The 17,523-nt window shown below is 63.1% G+C and overlaps 1 protein-coding gene across 3 annotated transcripts; it reads right to left on the reverse strand.

The window, feature by feature from the left end:
- Positions 1–1,658: 1,658 nt before the first annotated feature.
- Positions 1,659–16,136, reverse strand: FOXRED2 (FAD dependent oxidoreductase domain containing 2). 3 transcript variants are annotated; one of them, XM_008257081.5, is made up of 9 exons: positions 15,030–16,130; positions 13,668–13,919; positions 13,283–13,552; positions 12,135–12,301; positions 9,640–9,805; positions 8,174–8,415; positions 7,270–7,440; positions 4,689–4,882; positions 1,659–4,561 (listed from the first exon to the last, which is right to left on the reverse strand). In XM_008257081.5, the coding sequence occupies exons 1-9, from the start codon at positions 15,530–15,532 to the stop codon at positions 4,535–4,537; spliced, it is 1,992 nt and encodes a 663-aa protein (XP_008255303.4). In that variant the 5' UTR covers positions 15,533–16,130; the 3' UTR covers positions 1,659–4,534. The 3 variants fall into 3 exon arrangements, with proteins under 3 accessions (XP_008255303.4, XP_002711457.4, XP_089165077.1); XM_002711411.6 differs by having other exon boundaries at positions 1,659–4,882; positions 15,030–16,131; XM_089308951.1 differs by lacking the exons at positions 1,659–4,561; positions 4,689–4,882; positions 7,270–7,440; ... (1 more) ...; positions 9,640–9,805; positions 12,135–12,301 and adding an exon at positions 12,394–12,544 and having other exon boundaries at positions 15,030–16,136.
- Between the last annotated feature and the right edge of the window lie 1,387 nt (positions 16,137–17,523).

The following is a 17,523-nucleotide window of genomic DNA, read 5'->3' on the forward strand; positions in this document are numbered from 1 at the left end:
TTAAATTTTTTTTATAAAGATGTATTCATTTATTTGAAAGGCAGAGTTAGAGAGGAGGGGAGACAGAGCGAGAGGGATCTTCCATCTGCTGGTTCACTCCCCAAATGCGGGTGGCAGGAAACCAAGCACTTGGGTCACCCTCGGTCGCCTTTCCAGGTGCATAAGGAGGGAGCTGGATCGGAAGTGGAGCAGCTGGGACTCCAACAGGAAGCTCATATGAGATGCCAGCATGGCAGGCGGCAGCTTAACCGGCTACGCCACAACATTGGCCCCTGGCCTCTGAATGTCTTGTCACCTGGGGTGGGTGGGATGGATAAGATGCTGGTGCTCATGACTGCCACCTAGAGGATGGCTGGGATGACTGCATTTCCTAAGGACCACACCCGTCTTCCTGGGCACCGGCTCTCAGGCTTCTTACCTGCAAAGTGGGAGTAGAACATCCACCTCCTGTGCCTGTAGTGAGGGTGAGCGTAGGTAGATTATGCAGCGCCTGCATTACTACCTATCGCTGTGTAACAAGCTCCCCTGTCGCCCAGCAAACCTCATCTCAAAGCTTAGCTGGGAGGGTCTGGCTCAGGGTTCCCCTCAAGGCTGCTGGGCGGGTCTGTCCCTGCCACAGGGGCCCTTCCAGAGGCTGCCTGGGAGTCCTTGAGGGCAAGGCTGGGCGGCCCCCAGGTGTGTGGCTCCGGGGAGAGAGAGCAGTCTCCCCAGGTGACCCGCCGTGTTTCCATAACCTCACCTTCAGGTTGACAGTCCATCCCTTCCTGTGCCTTGGTTGCTCAGAAGTGAGCCCCTGTCCAGCCCACTCAGGAGGAGGAGCACCAGGCTCCTCCCCTGTGGGGACGGTGTCAGAGCGTTGTGCACGCCTCTTTCAAACACCCGCAGAATCTCGTTCTAGGCACACAGTAGGTTTGCTTCCTGGTGAGCTGATCTCCAGGGAGGCGTTAGGGACACTCCGACTCCGACTCTCTTTTTTTTTTTTTTAATATTTTATTTATTTATTTGAGAGGTAGAGTTACACGCAGTGAGAGGGACAGACAGAGAGAAAGGTCTTCCGTCTGCTGGTTCACTCCCCAGATGGCTGCAACAGCAGGAGCTGTGCCCATCCAAAGCCAGGAGCCAGGAGTTTCTTCCGGGTCTCCCACATGGGTGCAGGGGCCCAAGGACTTGGGCCGTCTTCCACTGCTTTCCCAGGGCATAGCAGAGAGCTGGATTGGAAGAGGAGCAGCTGGGACATGAACCGGCGCCCATATGGGATGCCGGCACCACAGGTGGAGGATTAACCTACTGTGCCACGACACCAGCCCCGGGACACTCCGACTCTTATCAGGTGAAGGGAAGTTTGGACTCTGTGACGCATTGGAGAGCGCACCCAGGAGGTTTACACAAAAATGAGGATTTTCACCTTCTGCTTTCTATCACTTGAGAGGGAGGACTCTTCCAGAAACCTCGGTTGTGCTGAGCCTATCAGTGCGACTATGAGAAGCACACATGCGGCTTAAGTTCCCCTCCTTCAGCCAGTGTCTGTGGCTGCCTGGTGCGGGGAGGGCATGGTGACCTGGGTGGGGACAATGGCTGGGCACCAAGGAATCAGAGCGCAGCTTCTGCGCAGGGCTCTCTGGTCCACGCGCCTCCAGAGACGTTGCCTTTGACAGAGATTATGTTTAAAAAGTAAATGTATTTATTGTACCATACAGAATAACCAGATTTCAACAAGATGATTCAAATGAAACAAACATAACCACTGTGGATATTTTGTGACATTTCCAGTTTTCCCTGAATATGGTTTGTTTCCTATTTTTTTTCCTTTAAAGATTTATTTATTTATTTGAAAGAGTTACAGAGAGGCAGAGGCAGAGAGAAAGGTCTTCCATCTGCTGGTTCACTCCCCAATTTGCTGCAACAGCTGGAGCTGTGCCGATCCGAAGCCAGGAGCTTCTTCCGGGTCTCCCACGTGGGTGCAGGGGCCCAAGGACTTGGGGCATCCTCTACTGCTTTCCCAGGCCATAGCAGAGAGCTGGATGGGAAGTGGAGCAGCTGGGACCATATGGGATGCGGGCACTGCAGGCAGCGGCTTTACCCGCCACGCCACAGTGCCGGTCCCGGGTTCCTGTTTTCACACAGCTGCAGTTAGTCCAAGTAGTGGTGAGAACGATTTCGTATCCTGCTTTCAGGTAAGTTTCCCCCACATGCAGCCCCAGTCCATCAGGGACAGCTGTTCTTCACTTACCATCTGCAGTTCTTAAAAAAGCACCTGCACGTCATAAGTTCCATTTATTTATTTACACGTATCTGAAAGGCGAAGTGAGAGAGAGAGTCTTCCATCCGCTGGCTCGCTCCTCAAATGCTGAAGCCGGGAGCCAGGAACTCCATCCGGGTCTCCTCTTGAGTGGAGGGGCCCGAGGCCTTGAGCCATCACATGCCGCCCCCCAGGGTGAGCACAGCAGGAAGCCGGAGCAGAAGCAGAGGCGGGGCTGCCTCCCAGGCCCTCCGACACCAGACGAGACACCCCAGGGGCAGCTTAGCCAGCTCAGCCACTCTGCGTGATCAGTTCTTTCATCCGCGCGGGTTTGAAGCCATCATCTTCACTGAAATCATCCCATCAGTCACGCTAATTACGTCGGGGCAGGTGGGCACACCCGTAAAGGCTAAGCCTGCACCCAGTACAGTAGGCACACAGTAGGTGTGTGGAAGCTTGCCAAGTCCTCCCTTGGGCTCCGGGGCCCCTCCTCAGCCTCGGCGTCCATGTGGCTTCCAATGACTTCCGAGAGTTCATTCTGTGGCCTGGAACAGTGTCCAAAATGATGCTTCTCTTTTCCCAGCTTCTTTGCGCACGGTGCAATCTCACAGCACCTTCCTGCCAGTCCTTCCCACTGTTGGTCACTTGGGAAAGGCCCAGGGGAGGCCCTACTTCTGGACCACCATCCCTCCAGCGTGCAGCCTGTCTGTCTTGCACCAGAAACTCCGCAAAGCTGAGGGGAGGAGGAATGACTGAAGTCGGGCCTCTGTCAGGTCCAGCCTCGGGGAATGAGCGGTGCTCGATGCTCAGGGCCAGCCCAGGCTTGGCAGAGGAGGGGAGGCACTAACGCTGCCCAGGGAACAGAATCAGCACAGCAGGAGGCGGCTCAAAGCCCCAGGCACTGGAGGTCAGGGCAGAAAAACAGGGAGGGAGGCTGCCCGGAGGGACGGCCTTGGTGGGAACTTGGCTAACGCGGCAGTGACCTTCACGGGAACAGGGAGTTCTTAGACACCGCCTATTAGTTTACACACAGAGGAACGGGGCCGGGGTCCGACTCACGGATCAAGGTCGGGGTCAGGTCTTTTCTCCACACCAGGCTGGGACCCAATGGGACCGGGGCTTGGCAGAGGAGGCCAAGGGCGGCAGGACCACCCGCGCAGGCATCGTAAACCACGGGGTCTCGGCCAGCTCGGCCAGCCTTCAGCCGCCAGGTTGGAGGACTTGAAGTGGTGGGCAGAGGCCTCACTAGGAGATGCTTTGGAAAAGTGTGTGTGTGCGGTGGGGCATAACAGGATACAATTTGGATACAATTTGTTTCCCTACAAGGTGCACCTGGTGCGGGGATCCTGGAGGGAGCCGCAGCCCTGCGCACCTTACCCAGGTCTGGAGGTGCCGCAGACAACGGCTGCGGGGAGAGGCTGCTGAGGGCGGGGTGTGGGGCCTGGGGCGTGAGGAGGAAGTGGAGGGGATGTCCCCAGGATGGATCTTGGGAGCTGGAGGGCCTGCCCGAGACCCTGGAATTCCCAGTGCACACAGGAAGCGCTAGGGAGACCCAGAGGCGGCTCTGGGAGGTCACCGTGACCCCGACCGTTCAGTGCGCAAACGCACAAACGAGACTGAGACGCCTGCTGCAAGACGGCACAAGTAGGGGCGGGGCAGCCAAGGGCACCAGGTCCAAGTTCACCATCGAAATGGTACAAAAACACCAGCCAGTGACTCCTCGCCCGGCCAGCACACAGGGCGCTCACTGGGAAAGGCAGCAGGAGAGCCGCTCACGGCGCTGGACAGGGAGGGCTGGGGGCAAGGCCTGGCTTGGGACGGCAGAGTGTGGGGAAAGGGTGGGGAGCAGGATGCCGGAGGAGCCGCAGAGGCTGGGGGAGGCGGGGGTGCAGCTCCGAGCTCGCAGCTCAGGGAGAACGGTGCTGGGTGGAGGTGGCCTTGCAGGGAGCTATCCCATGCCCACCCCATGACAGCTGCGCTGCCCCCGGGTGCCGTAGCTAAGGGCAGGCCCTGCTGAGACCACAGATTTCAGGAGGGCGAGGCAGTGAGCGGAAAGCGGGTGACCCGGCAGGCACTCCTGGCACCTCAGAGCCGCGTCTGCGGCAGGCGTCGGGGGCAACAAGGCCGTCTGCCAGTGATGGCCGTCTTGGAGAGTGGAGCCCTGGTTCAATTGCCTGCCGGGAACCCTTCTGAGGAGGGGAGCCAGGTGCACGGCCACATCTCAGCCCTGCAGGCTGCTTGGTGCAGGTGCAGCGAGGTGGGCGTGGTCTTCAAGGTGGGCGTGGTCGTCAGCAATCACACCTCGGTGGGCGGCGCGGGAAGCTGCAGGGAGAGAGGGTTGACTGTGGGTGTGGCCGCCGCGCCCAGGGCCAGGGGGGGACAGTCAGAGCTCCTCCTTGTCGCTGTTGAGGGACTGGGCCAGCGTCCCTGCAGCTGGGGGGTGACCTACTGGCCCGCGGTCGCCGGGCTGCTGTCCGCGGTCCCTCAGGTGCTGGCCGGCGGCCGCGTGGTCCTGCATCAGCCCGCTCTCCACTCCGTGCCGCCGGAGGCTCTCGGTGCTCGCGAGCCCCTGCTTTCTCAAGTACCCCTGCCGGCAGAAGGGGGGCAGCTTCTGGCGCGTTAGGGCGAACAGGAAACAGGACTCTACGCAAAAGCAGAGAGAGAGGGTTTCGTGAGGCTGGGCTGCGGGGCAGGGCCCCCAGGCCCCCAGCCAGGCCCCTCCAGCCCTCTCCTCTCCAGGTGTCTCGTGCCTGACCTCAGGCCACGGGTCGTGCACCTCCACAGGGCTCCAGAAACAGGAAGCTGCCTCAACATTTTGGAAAAACAGGGCTCCAGAATGAGAGCAGACCACGAGAAATGATCCCCAGGGAGTAGGCCGAGCCGGGGGGGGGGGGGGCTGGGAGCTGGCCCGCGGGGGGTTGGGGGGACTCTGGTCAGTCCCATTCCGAGCTCAGCGCCGCGGGCAGACTTGTTGCCGTCTGCGGCATCTGAGTTGCAAACATCGGGTGCCAAGTTCATTCTGAACCCGTGGGGGCAGAGGCGATGCACACGGCACAGCGGAAGGCAGGTGCACACGCACGTCTGGGCTGGTCCATCGCAAATGGCTGTGGCCGCTTGTTGTTTAGAAAGAAAGAACCGAAAGGAGCGACCGGAAGAGAGAAACCAATACGAGGAACCACAGAGTGGGTCACACTTCCTCACGGGGCTGGGAAACCAACTTTAGCCACGTAGTCACGTGACTTTTGTTTAAAAGACGCAGGGGCGGGCCTTGGTGCGGGGTTCCAATGCTGTTTGTGACGCCCGCATCTCACATCAGGGTGACTGGGGCTCCAGTCCCAGCTCAGCTCCTCACTCCAGCTGCCTGCGAATCTACACCCCAGGGACCAGCAGGTGATGGCTCAAGTCCTCACGTACCTGCAACCCACAGGGGAGACCCGGATGGAGCTCCCGGCTCCTGACTGTGGCTTGGCCCAGCCCCTGCTGTTGTAGGCATTTGGGAGTCCATCAGTGGATGGAAGATCCCTGTCTACCTCTCAGTCTCTGTCTTTCAAAAAAAAAAAATTTTTTTTTAAAGATGAGTTCATTCTGGTGTAAAAAAGTTTGGACATCTATGCATAGTTTCCATGGGCTTTTTGCCCCTCCCCTAAGTGAGGCTCAGAGTTAATTTACAGAACCAGAGCTAAGCAGCTGCGAGGCAGAAGCAGCCTGCAAACCATCCACCTTGACACACACTTAGGCAGAAGTGACGCCAGAGGTCTCGGGTCCGCAGCTCCAAAACGCCTGACTGCCAGTCACGGCTCCAGGAACGGCCGGAAATGCCAGCGGTGCGAGGGAGCGTGCCCCACGCCGAGTTACGGGCCCTGTGTCTGCCTGACCTGCCGGCTAGACGCTGCCACTGGTGCCGCCCTGGCCTGGGAGAGTCCGCCCTCCCAACAGATGGCCCCCGCACATCCGTGGCATCCGCTGGCTCCCCCACAGATGCCCGCAGTAGCCGGGGCTTGTCCAGGCGGAAGCCACAGGTCTCCCCTGGGGGTGGCAGGGGCCTGAGCACTCGGGCCATCCTCTGCTGCCTTCCCAGGTGCATCCGCAGGGCGCCGGGTCAGAGGGCGCTCTGACACGGGATGCGGCTGTCCCAAGAGGCAGCTTCACCCGCTGAGCCACAGCACCCATCCCAAGGCCTACTTCTACAGCTAGTTCTCATGACGAGACTTGCGTTGCCTTCTGGGACTTCCTCAGATCCCAGCGTGGAGTCTGGCCCCACGCGGTGCAGCTGGAGCTGCAGAGGGCACTTTCTCCGCACCCTCCCAGGGCCCAGGTGCCTCCTTCCTGTCTCCTCCCGTGGCTGCTCTGCGCCTGCTTGTTGGCCCACCGCCGGGCAAGCTTCATCTGCCTCCAGTCCGACCTCCCAGCCTGGGGCAGTGGCAGCAGGCCGAGGGCTGCTCAGTGAACACCCAGGGTTCTGGCGGTGTGGGGCCCTGCTTGCCATGCAGGCATCCATTATCAGAGCACCGGTTCGAGTCCCACCTGCTCAGCTTCCGATTCAACTTCCTGCTGATGGGGCTGGGAAAGCAGCCAAGATAGCCCAAGTGTCCGGGTCCCGGCTGCCCACATGGGAGACCAGGGTGGAGTTGCTGGCTCCTGGCTTTGGCCTTGCCCAGCTCTGGCTGTTGCAGCCAATTGGGGGTAAAACAGAGGATGGAGGATCTCCCTGTCTCTGCATTTCAAGTAACGAAATAATAAATGTTTAAAAAAACCACCCCGCCAGGCTCTCGGCTCCCGAGGGGCCCAGCAGTGGTTGTGCGTCTCGGTTTCCTTCATTCTCCAAGAGAGACCACTGTTGGGCGTCAGGGCACGGGCTCCCCGGGGCCGAGTGTGCACACCTCACCCGCCACCCCGCAGGGAACAGCAGGTGGGCTCGGACGTCTGGAAACGGGCCCCGAACTGCGATGGGGCTCGGGCTTGGGGCTTGGGCTCAGCGGCCTTCCTCCGGCCCCTGGCTCAGCCTCTATGTCCTCTGGGGACTTCACTACCTGCATAGAAGCTTCGCAGATCCGTGCCCAAGCAGTTCTCCAGGAAGCGCCTGAGAGGCAGCACGTGGCCGACGGGGGCGGTCCAGTCGGTCAGGAAGTCCTCCACGATGTGGTGGATGGCTGTGGGCCGCGGCAGGGGCCACTGCGCAGGGCGGAACCTCACCTCCTGCTCTGTGGGGGGCACAGGGAGCGTGTCCTGGGGCCACCGGGGCGGCTCCTGCACACCTGACGCCCCCTGGCCCCGTCCGGGCTGTGGGCAGCAACACCATCCGCTAGTTGGGAGGCTGACGTGAGGAAGAGGAACTGGACTTGTCCCTTGCGGTTGAGGTCACTACCAACACGAACAACGTGACCGGGCTCTACCGTGGCTGCGTGCAGCCGGCCTCCCTGGCCGAAGGCTCGGGCCCAGCACGAGGCGTCTGAGAGCTGGTCGCGCCCGGCTTCCTGCCTGGTGTGGGCACCCTCTTGTCCCAGTCAGATGGCCTCTGAGCCAGCCGGGATGACCTCTGCACGGGCAACCTGACGCTGGCAGGGCACCTGCATCTGTTGGTGCCTCCCTCCCAGGGGAGCCCCTCCCACCCCGAGACCACCCCCTCCCCCGCAGCCCTGCCAGCTCTGAAGTCCGGTCCTGTCCGCGGCCTTCGTCTCTCAGCAGCCACCACAGTTACCCATGTTACAGCTGAGGCTCAGAGAGGCTGTCATGGACCCAAGAGACACAGTGACAGGACAGCCCGGGGGCTCCCACCCAGCTTCTCGGTTCTGTGTTCCCCAGCTCTCTGCCGTCTGGCATCGGGGCCCGGGCCACCGTCCCCACCACGGGAGGCCATGACACCGGGATTCCCGGCACTCCTCGTCCCCAGAAGCCCCCAGCAGCCCCCGCCAGCAGGCAGAGCCCCCCGCTCACCAGTGGGGAGGTGCCGGTAGTAGTAGATGACGGGGTGGAGGAAGTTGGACTGCCAGGCGTCCTCCGTGTGCCCCACGGAGCGGTCGTAGAAGAACACGTCCTTCTCGGGGCCAGAGAAGTTCCTGCCGTACTCCATGTGGACCACGAAGAGCCCGTGCCGCGCCCGCCTGCCCGTCAGGCTCTCCAGCTGGGCCAGCATCTGTGTGGGGAACTCCTCCAGGTACTCAAACGCCGTGGCGTTCCTAGGGGGGGAAGCGGCCCAGGGGGCTCAGCCGTGGCCGTGCAGAGCCCGTGCGTGCGTGCGTGCGGTGCGGGCACACAGCGTCCCTCCCTCCCAGATGCGCAGCCTCAGAGGGGCTCCAGGCGGCGCATGCGCCTGTTCTGTGACACCTGGGCTGTCCCCCACGCGTGCGCCTGTTCTGTGACACCTGGGCTGTCCCCCACGCGTGCGCCTGTTCTGTGACACCTGGGCTGTCCCCCACGCGTGCGCCTGTTCTGTGACACCTGGGCTGTCCCCCACGCGTGCGCCTGTTCTGTGACACCTGGGCTCTCCCTGACACGTGCAGCAGAAAGCTGTGCAGCCTGAGTGGGGGTCTGGGCCAGGAGGGGGCAGGCTGGGGACGCAGGAAGCCCCTCGGGAGGCACCGCAGGGGCCGGCGTGGGGAGAGGGGCTGTGTGCGCACCATCACACTCAGGGTTCCGCCTGCACAGCGCTGAGCAGGGCGCCGTCAGCGAGACCCGGGATTTCAAAGCGCCTCTCTGGCTGCTACGGTGAGAAGGACCCCCGGCCGCAGGGGCGAGGGTGGTGCATGAGAGCAGGTGGCAGATGCGGGGCGTCTGGTGAGGGTGGGCTGCCACGGACCCGCCCAGGCTGGAGGCCCTTGTGACGAGGCACGGCCTGCATGCCGAGCCCCGCTGCGCTTCCCACAGGTCCCTGGACTGCGCGAGCCGCGGCCCTCGCTGCCTTGGGGTCAGGCTGTTCCCTCCGCTCCAAGGAGCCTGCTCTGCCTGGGGTCCTCGCGGGTCTCTGCCTCCAGCCCTTCTGCCCTGGGGCTGGGCACTGTGCCCTCTGCATGGTCTGTCCTGCGTGCTGTCATTATCGCTGGGTTGATAAGCATCAGGACCGAGCTGGTGCTGGCCCGAGGGGGCTCGAACCCTCCCCGGGCGCTCCCTAAGGGCCTCCCTCACTGCTCCGCTACTGGTGCCAAGCGCTCGTCCTCTCCTTCAACACTGCAAGGCGGGCTTATTGTTCCCATTTTGCAGACCAAGTGAGAATGGCTCAGAGAGGCTCACTAAGCTGTCCAGGGTCACACAGCAAGAAAGCAGTAAGGACGCTGTCTGCAGACTGCGTGGCACTGCACCCCGGCCCCCCCCCCCCCCCAGAAGGAACAACTGGGCTGTTCCACATCTGGAGCAGGAGTAGACGCGGCGGGGCAGGGCGGGGCAGGGCGGGGCGGGCTACTCACTCCTGCACCAGGATGACGTCAGCCAGCACCCCGAACATCTGGTACAGCCCCGATGCCTCGTTCACGCGCCGGAGCACGGAGCTGGTCAGCTGCGTGATGGGGTGCTGGGTGGCAGGCCAGGCGACCCCGTGGTGGCGCTGCTCCAGGAGCCGGTGCACGGCGCGCACTGCAAGGACGGGGGTGGGGAGGCTGCAGCTCAGAGCCGACCTTTGCTCCTCACGGGCCCTCAGCTTCTCCCAAACCAGCACACGCCTGCTTACTCTGCTCAGGCAGACGCCCTCAGAGCAGGGGGCCAGAAAGGGCCAAAGGATGAAGGTGAGAGTGCTTCAAACAGGGTGTGCAAAAATGTAATTGAAGGGCACCGGTTCAAGTCCTGGCTGCTCCTCTTCTGATCCAGCTCTCCGCTATGGCCTGGGGAAGCAGCAGAAGACGGCCCAAGTGCTTGGGCCCCTGCACCCACATGGGAGACCTGGAAGAAGCTCCTGGCTCCTGGCTTCGGATCAGCGCAGCTCTGGCTGTTGCGGCCAGCTGGGGAGTGGACCAGCAGATGGAAGACCTCTCTCTCTGTCTCTCCCTCTCTCTGTCTGTAACTCTACCTCTCAAATAAAGAAAGAAAATCCTTTAAAAAAATGCAATTAAGAGATAATTTAGGGGCTGGTGCTATGGAGAAGCAGGTTAAGCCTCCGCCTGAGATGCCGGCATCCCATATGGGCGCTGGTTCACACCCCAGCTGCTCCACTTCCGATCCAGCTCCCTGCTCCTGCACCCAGGAGAGCTGCGGAAGATGGTGCAAGTGCTTGGGTCCCTTGCACCCACGTGGGAGGCCCGGATGGAGTTCCAGGCTGGTAGCCGGCCACTGCAGCCATTTGGGGAGTGAACCAGTGGATGGAAGCGTGTCTGAGTTTCAAATAAATAAATAAATCTTAAAAAAAAAGAGGCAAGCGTAGGGGCGGGCATTTGGCAGGGCAGTTAGGACACGACTTGGGAGACGGGCACCCTACACTGGAGGCCTGGGTCTCCCCGCCCCAGCCTCCTGCTAAGGTGCACCCTGGAGGCAGCAGGGGATGCTCGAGGGGTCTGTCCCCGGCGCCTACGTGGGAGACCCGGATGAGCTCCTGCTTCCCAGGCTTTTGGGAAGGGAGCCAGTGGTGTCTGTGTCTCTCAGATAAATAAAACGCGCAAGTAAAAATCAGAAAGGGATATTTATTTGATGCCAGCGTGGTTAAAAGGCACGCATAGCTTTTTCCTGAGCTTTCCAAGGGCCCTGCCTGGCCCCTGCGTTGTGAGCCACTCACAATGCAATCCTGCCCCTCGCATGGAAGCAGGCTCACAAACAGGGATCCCGGGAGCAGGCCAGGCCCGCCCGCCCACAGCTCGCCCCGGGACGGCAAACCAGCCACACGGCCTTCCTCGGAAGTCCCCCTGCCTCGTGGCCCCTGCTCCTACAGAACCCCACACGTGGGAAGTCTGCTTCCTCTTTCCCAGCCCAAGCCCGGTCTGCTGAGAGACGCTCTGTGTGCTGCCGCCCAGAACACGGGGAGAGGGCTTTCTGAATGCCTGGGGCTGCCATGCACACAGGGGCCGGATCTCCCCACCCCCAAGCCCCCTGAAGGCAGGCGGCTCACAGGGAGGGCGCCCGGTGGGCCACTAACGGCAGGAGAAGATGCTCAGCCTCCCTGGAGGCAACAGGAGGAAGCCAAGGCTGGTGATAGGCTTGGAGGGCACAGCTGGAGAGGGTGGGAGGGTGCCCCGGACAAAGGAGGTGACATACACACACGGTAAGGTCAAAGCGCACCTGACACGCTTTGAAAAGCAGGGTTTGCATGGGGGGTGGGGGAAGAGGGGGAGGGGGAGGGGGCGGGGAAGGGAGTCTGACCAGCCCCAGCCCATGCCAAACCCGCAATGCCTGCGAGGAGCCGGCCTTGCCCAGGGGAACGGAAGCTGCTGACGTAGTGTGAGCAGAGGAGGTGAGAGGCTTTGTTTCCAGACAGTGGCTGTGGCAGGAGCCACGGGGGCTGGGCAGAAACAGGGACCAGTGGCAGGAAGGCAGCTAGGAGAGGGGGGAGGCCCCAGCTCGGATGGAGATGAGGTGCGGACCTCGGAGGGGAGGGGACATGGCTTCCAGCCCATCCGTGTCCCATCTCCGTCTTCTGTCGCCCTCCTCTGCCTCCCGGCCTGCCTCTGTCCCTCAGGACTTTCTCGACTGAAAGACGAGCGAGGTGCAGGCAGGTCCTGTGCGCGGGCCCAGCCCCTCTCCAGGCACAGCCCGCCGCGCGTGTCCCCGCAGGCGTCGCTACTTTCACACTTCGCCCGGAACTTAGCCAGGCAAACGCTCAGGCCACGAACACTGCCGTCACCTGGCACACACAGCGAACTCACACCCGCCAACCACTGAGGAGCAATCCCTGACACTTCGGGAACTCAGCAGTGTTTGGGGGCCCGGGGAGAACACGTGTGGTTCCGCGTGGGGTCAGCGGCCCTCGCCGCTGGCTCACCTGTGTACCGGAATCCGTGGATGAAGCCCCCCGCCGACTTCCGGTAGTCTACCGAGTGGCTGGCGGTGCCCAGGACGAAGAGACCCCGGCTGCCTTTGGCCTCATAGCTGGCTCTGATCAGGGGGTACTTCCTGCTGAACTCGCTCCCCGAGGACAGTCTCAGGGACCTGGAAGCGAGACGGGGCTAAGAGGCCGCGCGTCTCACGGCTGCCCTGCGGTCACCAAGTGCATCGTCAACTCCTCTCCCCTCACCTGACCCAGCAGGTGGCACAGTCACCTTCATCCAGCACCCAAAGGGGCTGGGGCTTAGGTATGTAAGGTCACGGCAGGACGGAGCCATGGCTGGGCTTGCGAGGAAGTCTTAGTCCCGCTGTGTCCTGGCCACTGGCTTCTCCTTGTCCTCTTGGGCCCTGGCCAAAGGCAAGTGAGGGACTCGGATGGCAGCACTGGTACCAAGCCTCACTTGGTACTGGGCAGTCAAAGACCAGGCTCCATTAAGCAAAATACAATCGTATGTGGTTTTAGCAACTACTATTTTACTCAGTGAATAGTAGAAGCCAAACACTTTCTTATGCAATTACTCACATAGCCCTGTGAAAGAGACATGATTGTCCCCAGTTTAGAAATGAAGAAACTGGGACCAGCACTGTGGCGAAGCAGTGCCCGCATCCCATATGGGTGCCGGTTCCAGACCCGGCTGCTCCACTTCTGATCCAGCTCTCTGCTGTGGCCTGGGAAAGCAGTAGGAGATGACCCAAGTCCTTGGGTCCTTGCACCTGCGTGGGAGACCTGGAAGAAGCTCCTGGCTCCTGGCTTTGGATTGGCGCAGCTCCGGCCATTGTGGCCAACTGGGGAGTAAACCAACAGATGGAAGACCTCTCTCTCTCTCTCTCTCTCTCTCTGCCTCTCTGTAACTCTGCCTTTCAAATAAATAAATACATCTGATGTATGGAAGCTGTTGGAAGCTCACAGAGCAGATGAGGACTTGCAGCCACTCCAGGACGGAGGGCCTCAGGGCCCCCGGGAGCAGCAGTGGGCAGGAGCCCTTCTCTGTCCTGCTGCCACCCGCTGAGCGGCCACCACCCTGTCCCCCCGGAGCGGGCAGAAGGGGTGGCCGCCACCGCGGCGCCGCCCCCTGCAGGACTCACTCGTTGAAAATGGAGAAGTCGAAGTTCCAGCCCAGGCAGCGGATGACCCGGTCGTAGGCCACCCGCATGGCAAAGTTGTCGCTGTCGTCCTGGGGGAGGGTGACGGCGTCGGCGCTCTGGTTGGTGCCGGCTTCCTCCACGAAGAACTTCAGGGTCACGTGGAACTTGCCCTCGCGGTCCTTCAGGATGGCTAGGTCCGTCAGGTCCGACTCCAGCAGCCCATCCAGGGACTTGAGCTGGTAGGTGTCTAGCAGGCCGTTGTTGATGGCTCTGGGGCACACGAGGAGGCGGGGAGAAGGAGGGGGCCTCAGAGGAGGGCGGCGAGGGCGAGGGAGGGGGCGCTGGGCCTGCGGGCAGCGGCAGACGCCGGCGGGGCGGGGCTCACCTGAGGTCCCCCACGTAGTGCGTGGCCCAGGAGAGCCGCACGCGGGAGCGGCTCAGCATGTGGATGAAGTTGGTGACGCCCAGGATGTTCTCGGCGGTCTCGAAGGCCGCGTTCCCACGGCCCAGGATCAGCACGTTCTGGCCCACGAAGTCCTCGGGGTCCACCGACACCGACTCGTAACCCTCCAGGTGCTCAGAGCCGGGGAAGTCAACGCGGTTGGGGACGGACAGCCCGGTGGCTACGAGAAGGACTCTGCCGGCGGGGACACCGGGTCACCCTCTGGAGGACATCACTCATTCACTCATTCATTCATTCACAGGCTTATCCGGGTGGCTGGTGAATCCCTCCCCTTGACACCCTGCTGGGATCACAGCCACCAGGGGGCAGGCGGTGATGCAAGGGGAAAGGGAGTGCTGCACCTGGCTGGGCACGGGGCGCCAGGCCAAGCGTCTGCCCAAGGTGAAGAATGCAGCCGGTGCTCCGCGTCCCCTTCTGGTGTGCCTGGCCGAGGCCCGCACCTGCTGAGCAGGAACTCAGCTCCCCGTGCTGGGGGAGCTTGGCATCACCTCGTTCACCCCCCAAAACCTCCCCGACTCGGCCTGGCAGACCCCAGTCCCCGGGGGCAGCTCTGCGCACAGCCAGGCCAGACTGTAAAAACCCAACTGGGGGTGAGCTTTCGGCACCGTGGTTAGGATGCCGCTTGGGAGGCCTGCATCTCAGGGGGCCTGGCGTTGAGTCCCGGCTCCCTCCGATGCCAGCTTCCTGCTAACGTGCGCCCTGGGAGGCAGCAGGCGGAGGCGCAAGTATTTAGGTTCCTGCTGCCCATGTGGGAGACCGGGCTTGCGGTCTGGACTCCTGGCTTTGGCCCAGGAGTGAGCCAGCCCCCAGCAGATCTCTCTCTCCCTCTATCTGCCTGTACGGGGCACAGGCTCAGGCCACCCCCACTGGTCCCTGTTCTCTGACCCTTGTCCACCGTGCTGAGTTGCCCCCTTGGAGCAGGCGAGCAGCAAGGTATCTGATGAACACTGGCCGAGCCCTGCCTGCGGCCCGGGGAGGAGGTCAGGGTCAGGAGGGGAGGCTGCAGCTGGAGCCACAGTGGGGCCCGCAGCCACCGGGTGTCAGAGCGCCAGTCACTCCCCTCCTCAGCGCCTCCCCTCTCCAGAGAAATGGGGACTGGCGAGCCTTCCCGGGGGTTCCTTGTGAAGGCTGCACACGTCTAGGGCCTGGCCACCAAAGGAAGCAGAAACTCATCGCCGGAGGCCCCCTGCTTGGCGGCTGGGCTGGGCTGGGGAGGGGGGTGTCTCACTCCCACTCGGGTCTGAAATCCCAGCTCCTGCAGGTGCTAGGGCGCCGGCTCCTTACCTGCACCGGTACACCCGGCCCTTGTGGTCAGTCAGGACAAAGTAGTGGCCGTTCCAGGCCCGCCGGTCCTTGTCCAGGGCGACGTGCAGGACGGTCGTGTTGTACTGCACGCGGAGCCCCAGCCTGCCCGCGAAGTCGCCCAGGTAGCGCTGCATGTCGCCGGCGTCGGGGAAGTAGGCGGCCGAGTAGTGCTTGAAGAGCAGCCGCGGGTCGTGGCTGAGCAGGGAGTTCCAGTCGTGGCGGAGGTTGAACTCGGCGTTGCTCCTGCCCGTGTAGCGCTTGTTGATGCTGATGAGCTTGCGGTGCCGCGGGTAGCGCGCGAAGAAGCTGCCCGGGCCCGGGGCGCGCTCGAGCACCGTGTAGTCCCTGCCGGCCCGCTGCAGGAAGTAAGCCATCTGCAGGCCCGCGGGCCCGGCGCCCAGCACGCAGTAGTCCCGGGCCGGGGCCACGGCGAGCGCCGGGTGCAGCGCGAGGGTCAGCAGCAGCCCCGGGGAGCCCCACATTCTGCAGGCTCACTGGGAACCCGCCTGAGCTCTCACTGTGACTCGGACCACGGCCAGCGCTGGAGCCCTGCGCCTTCGGGGCTCATTTGTCCTGACCGGAGCACGGGGCTCCCGGCACGGGTCTCGAACCCCTACCGCTCATCCCCGCCACGGCCTCCTCTCCCAGGGCCGCCAGCCCCCTTCTGGTTGCCATGGGAACCGCGACCCGGGGCAGGGCTGCGTGCTCCCTCCACTGCACCCCAACTGGAGGGCGCGCCCATCACCCCCAGGGAGCCGTCCCCACGTTCCACGGCCCTCCCGCGGAGCCTGATGGAGGCGTGGTCTGCGTGGGCCCCGCCCCCGGACAGGTGCGGCGCGCCCCCGCCTCCTGGGCCACGCCACGGATGCCCCGGCACACCTGCCGCCCTCCTGCGCGCGCGCTCCGGGATCCGGCGGCCTGCGCCTGCGCGGTACCCACACCCGCAGCTCCCACTTGCTCTCGTCCGGTCGACCCCACCCCGACCCCGGCAGAGCGAGACCCTCCTCCTGGCCGCTCCGACGGCCGGCCCTCAGTCCGCGAAGTCCGCCCCGCCTCGCTCGCGCCGCTGCAGCGGCCACGCCCCTCCCGCCTGGCGCAGGGCAGTGGGCGGGGTCACGTGCGCGGCGCGCTGCACGCCGGGAGCGCGGGCACTGGGGGCTCGCGCAGGCCCGCCGGGGGGTCTGCGGGGTCTGCTTGAGAAAACCGGCGCGGGACGGGGCTGTTGGCTTTAGAGCCGCGCCGCGCCCGTGCGAGGGAGGGGATGAGAGCACGTGCGGTTTGGAGACGAGCCCCGCGCTGCCGTCCCCATTCGCGCATCCAGGATGGGCGCCAGGCGGCCTGCCCGGCCTTGCGGGACCAACGGCCACGCACGCACGGGGGACCGGATCTGACGCCGGCCAGGCCGGGGTGCACGGGGCTTGCGGAAGCCCCCACAGCTACGGGGGGAACACCCTGGGAACGTGCGCGGAGAAAGTGGACCCGGCGGCGGCGGCAGCATGGGGTGCGGGCCCGTGAGGGAAGCCCGCCCGAGGACTCTGCGCCCCGGGCTTCGCCGAGGGGAGGCCTGACCTCTCCGGGCAGCGGCTCCCCCGTCAGCCCGGGCTGAACACGCGTGGGGGCCTCACGGGCAAGGCCAACCCTCGCTATGCCACGCGGGGCTTCTCACTGGGTGGGGGGAGTCCCACGCCTGCCTGAGGAGGCTTGCGTCACTCCCGCCTGCCTGGGGCTCCCTCAGTCCCGTCGGGTTGGGCCATGGGCTGGCGAGGTCCAACGCGGTGAATGCCGACGCAGCCTTGAAACCCACGGCACCTGCCACACCAATTTTTATTTTTTTGGAAACACTTGACACTGGATACTCCCAAGCACCGCGTGCTCCTTCCAGCATCATTCCCCTGCTGGCTTTCTGAGGCTTATATCGTACGTAACTAGTCCCTTTTTAAAGAGATTTGATTTGAAAGGCAGTTGCAGAGAGGTCTTCCATCCGCTGGTTCGCTCCCCAGATGGCTGCAGTGGTTGGAGTGAGCTGATCGGGAGCCAGGAGCCTCCTCCAGGTCTCCCACACGGTGCAGGGGCCCACGCACTTGGGGCATCTTCCACAGCTTCCCCAGGCCACAGCAGAGAGCTGGATGGGAAGTGGAGCAGCTGGGACTCAAACCAGCACCCATATGGGATGCCAGCGCCCCCCCCCCCCCTTGTTTTCTACAGCATTGGATGGGCCAGCATTGTGGTGCAGTGGGTGAAGCTGCCAGCCGACACCAGCATCCCACCTGGGTGCTGGTTTTGAGTTCCAGCCGCTCCACTCCCGATCCAGCTCCCTGCTCCTGTGCCTGGGAAAGCAGCAGAGAATGGGCAAAGTGCTTGAGCCCCTGCACCCACGTGACAGATCCGCGAGAAGCTCCTGGCTTCAGCCTGGCCCAGTCCTGGCTGTTGTGGCCATTTGAAGAGTGACCCAGCAGATGGAAGACTGCCCCCA

This window comes from Oryctolagus cuniculus, chromosome 11 (genome assembly GCF_051225735.1).
Source record: "Oryctolagus cuniculus isolate XC-2025 breed Fujian yellow rabbit chromosome 11, ASM5122573v1, whole genome shotgun sequence".
NCBI classification, from domain to species: Eukaryota; Metazoa; Chordata; class Mammalia; order Lagomorpha; family Leporidae; genus Oryctolagus; species Oryctolagus cuniculus.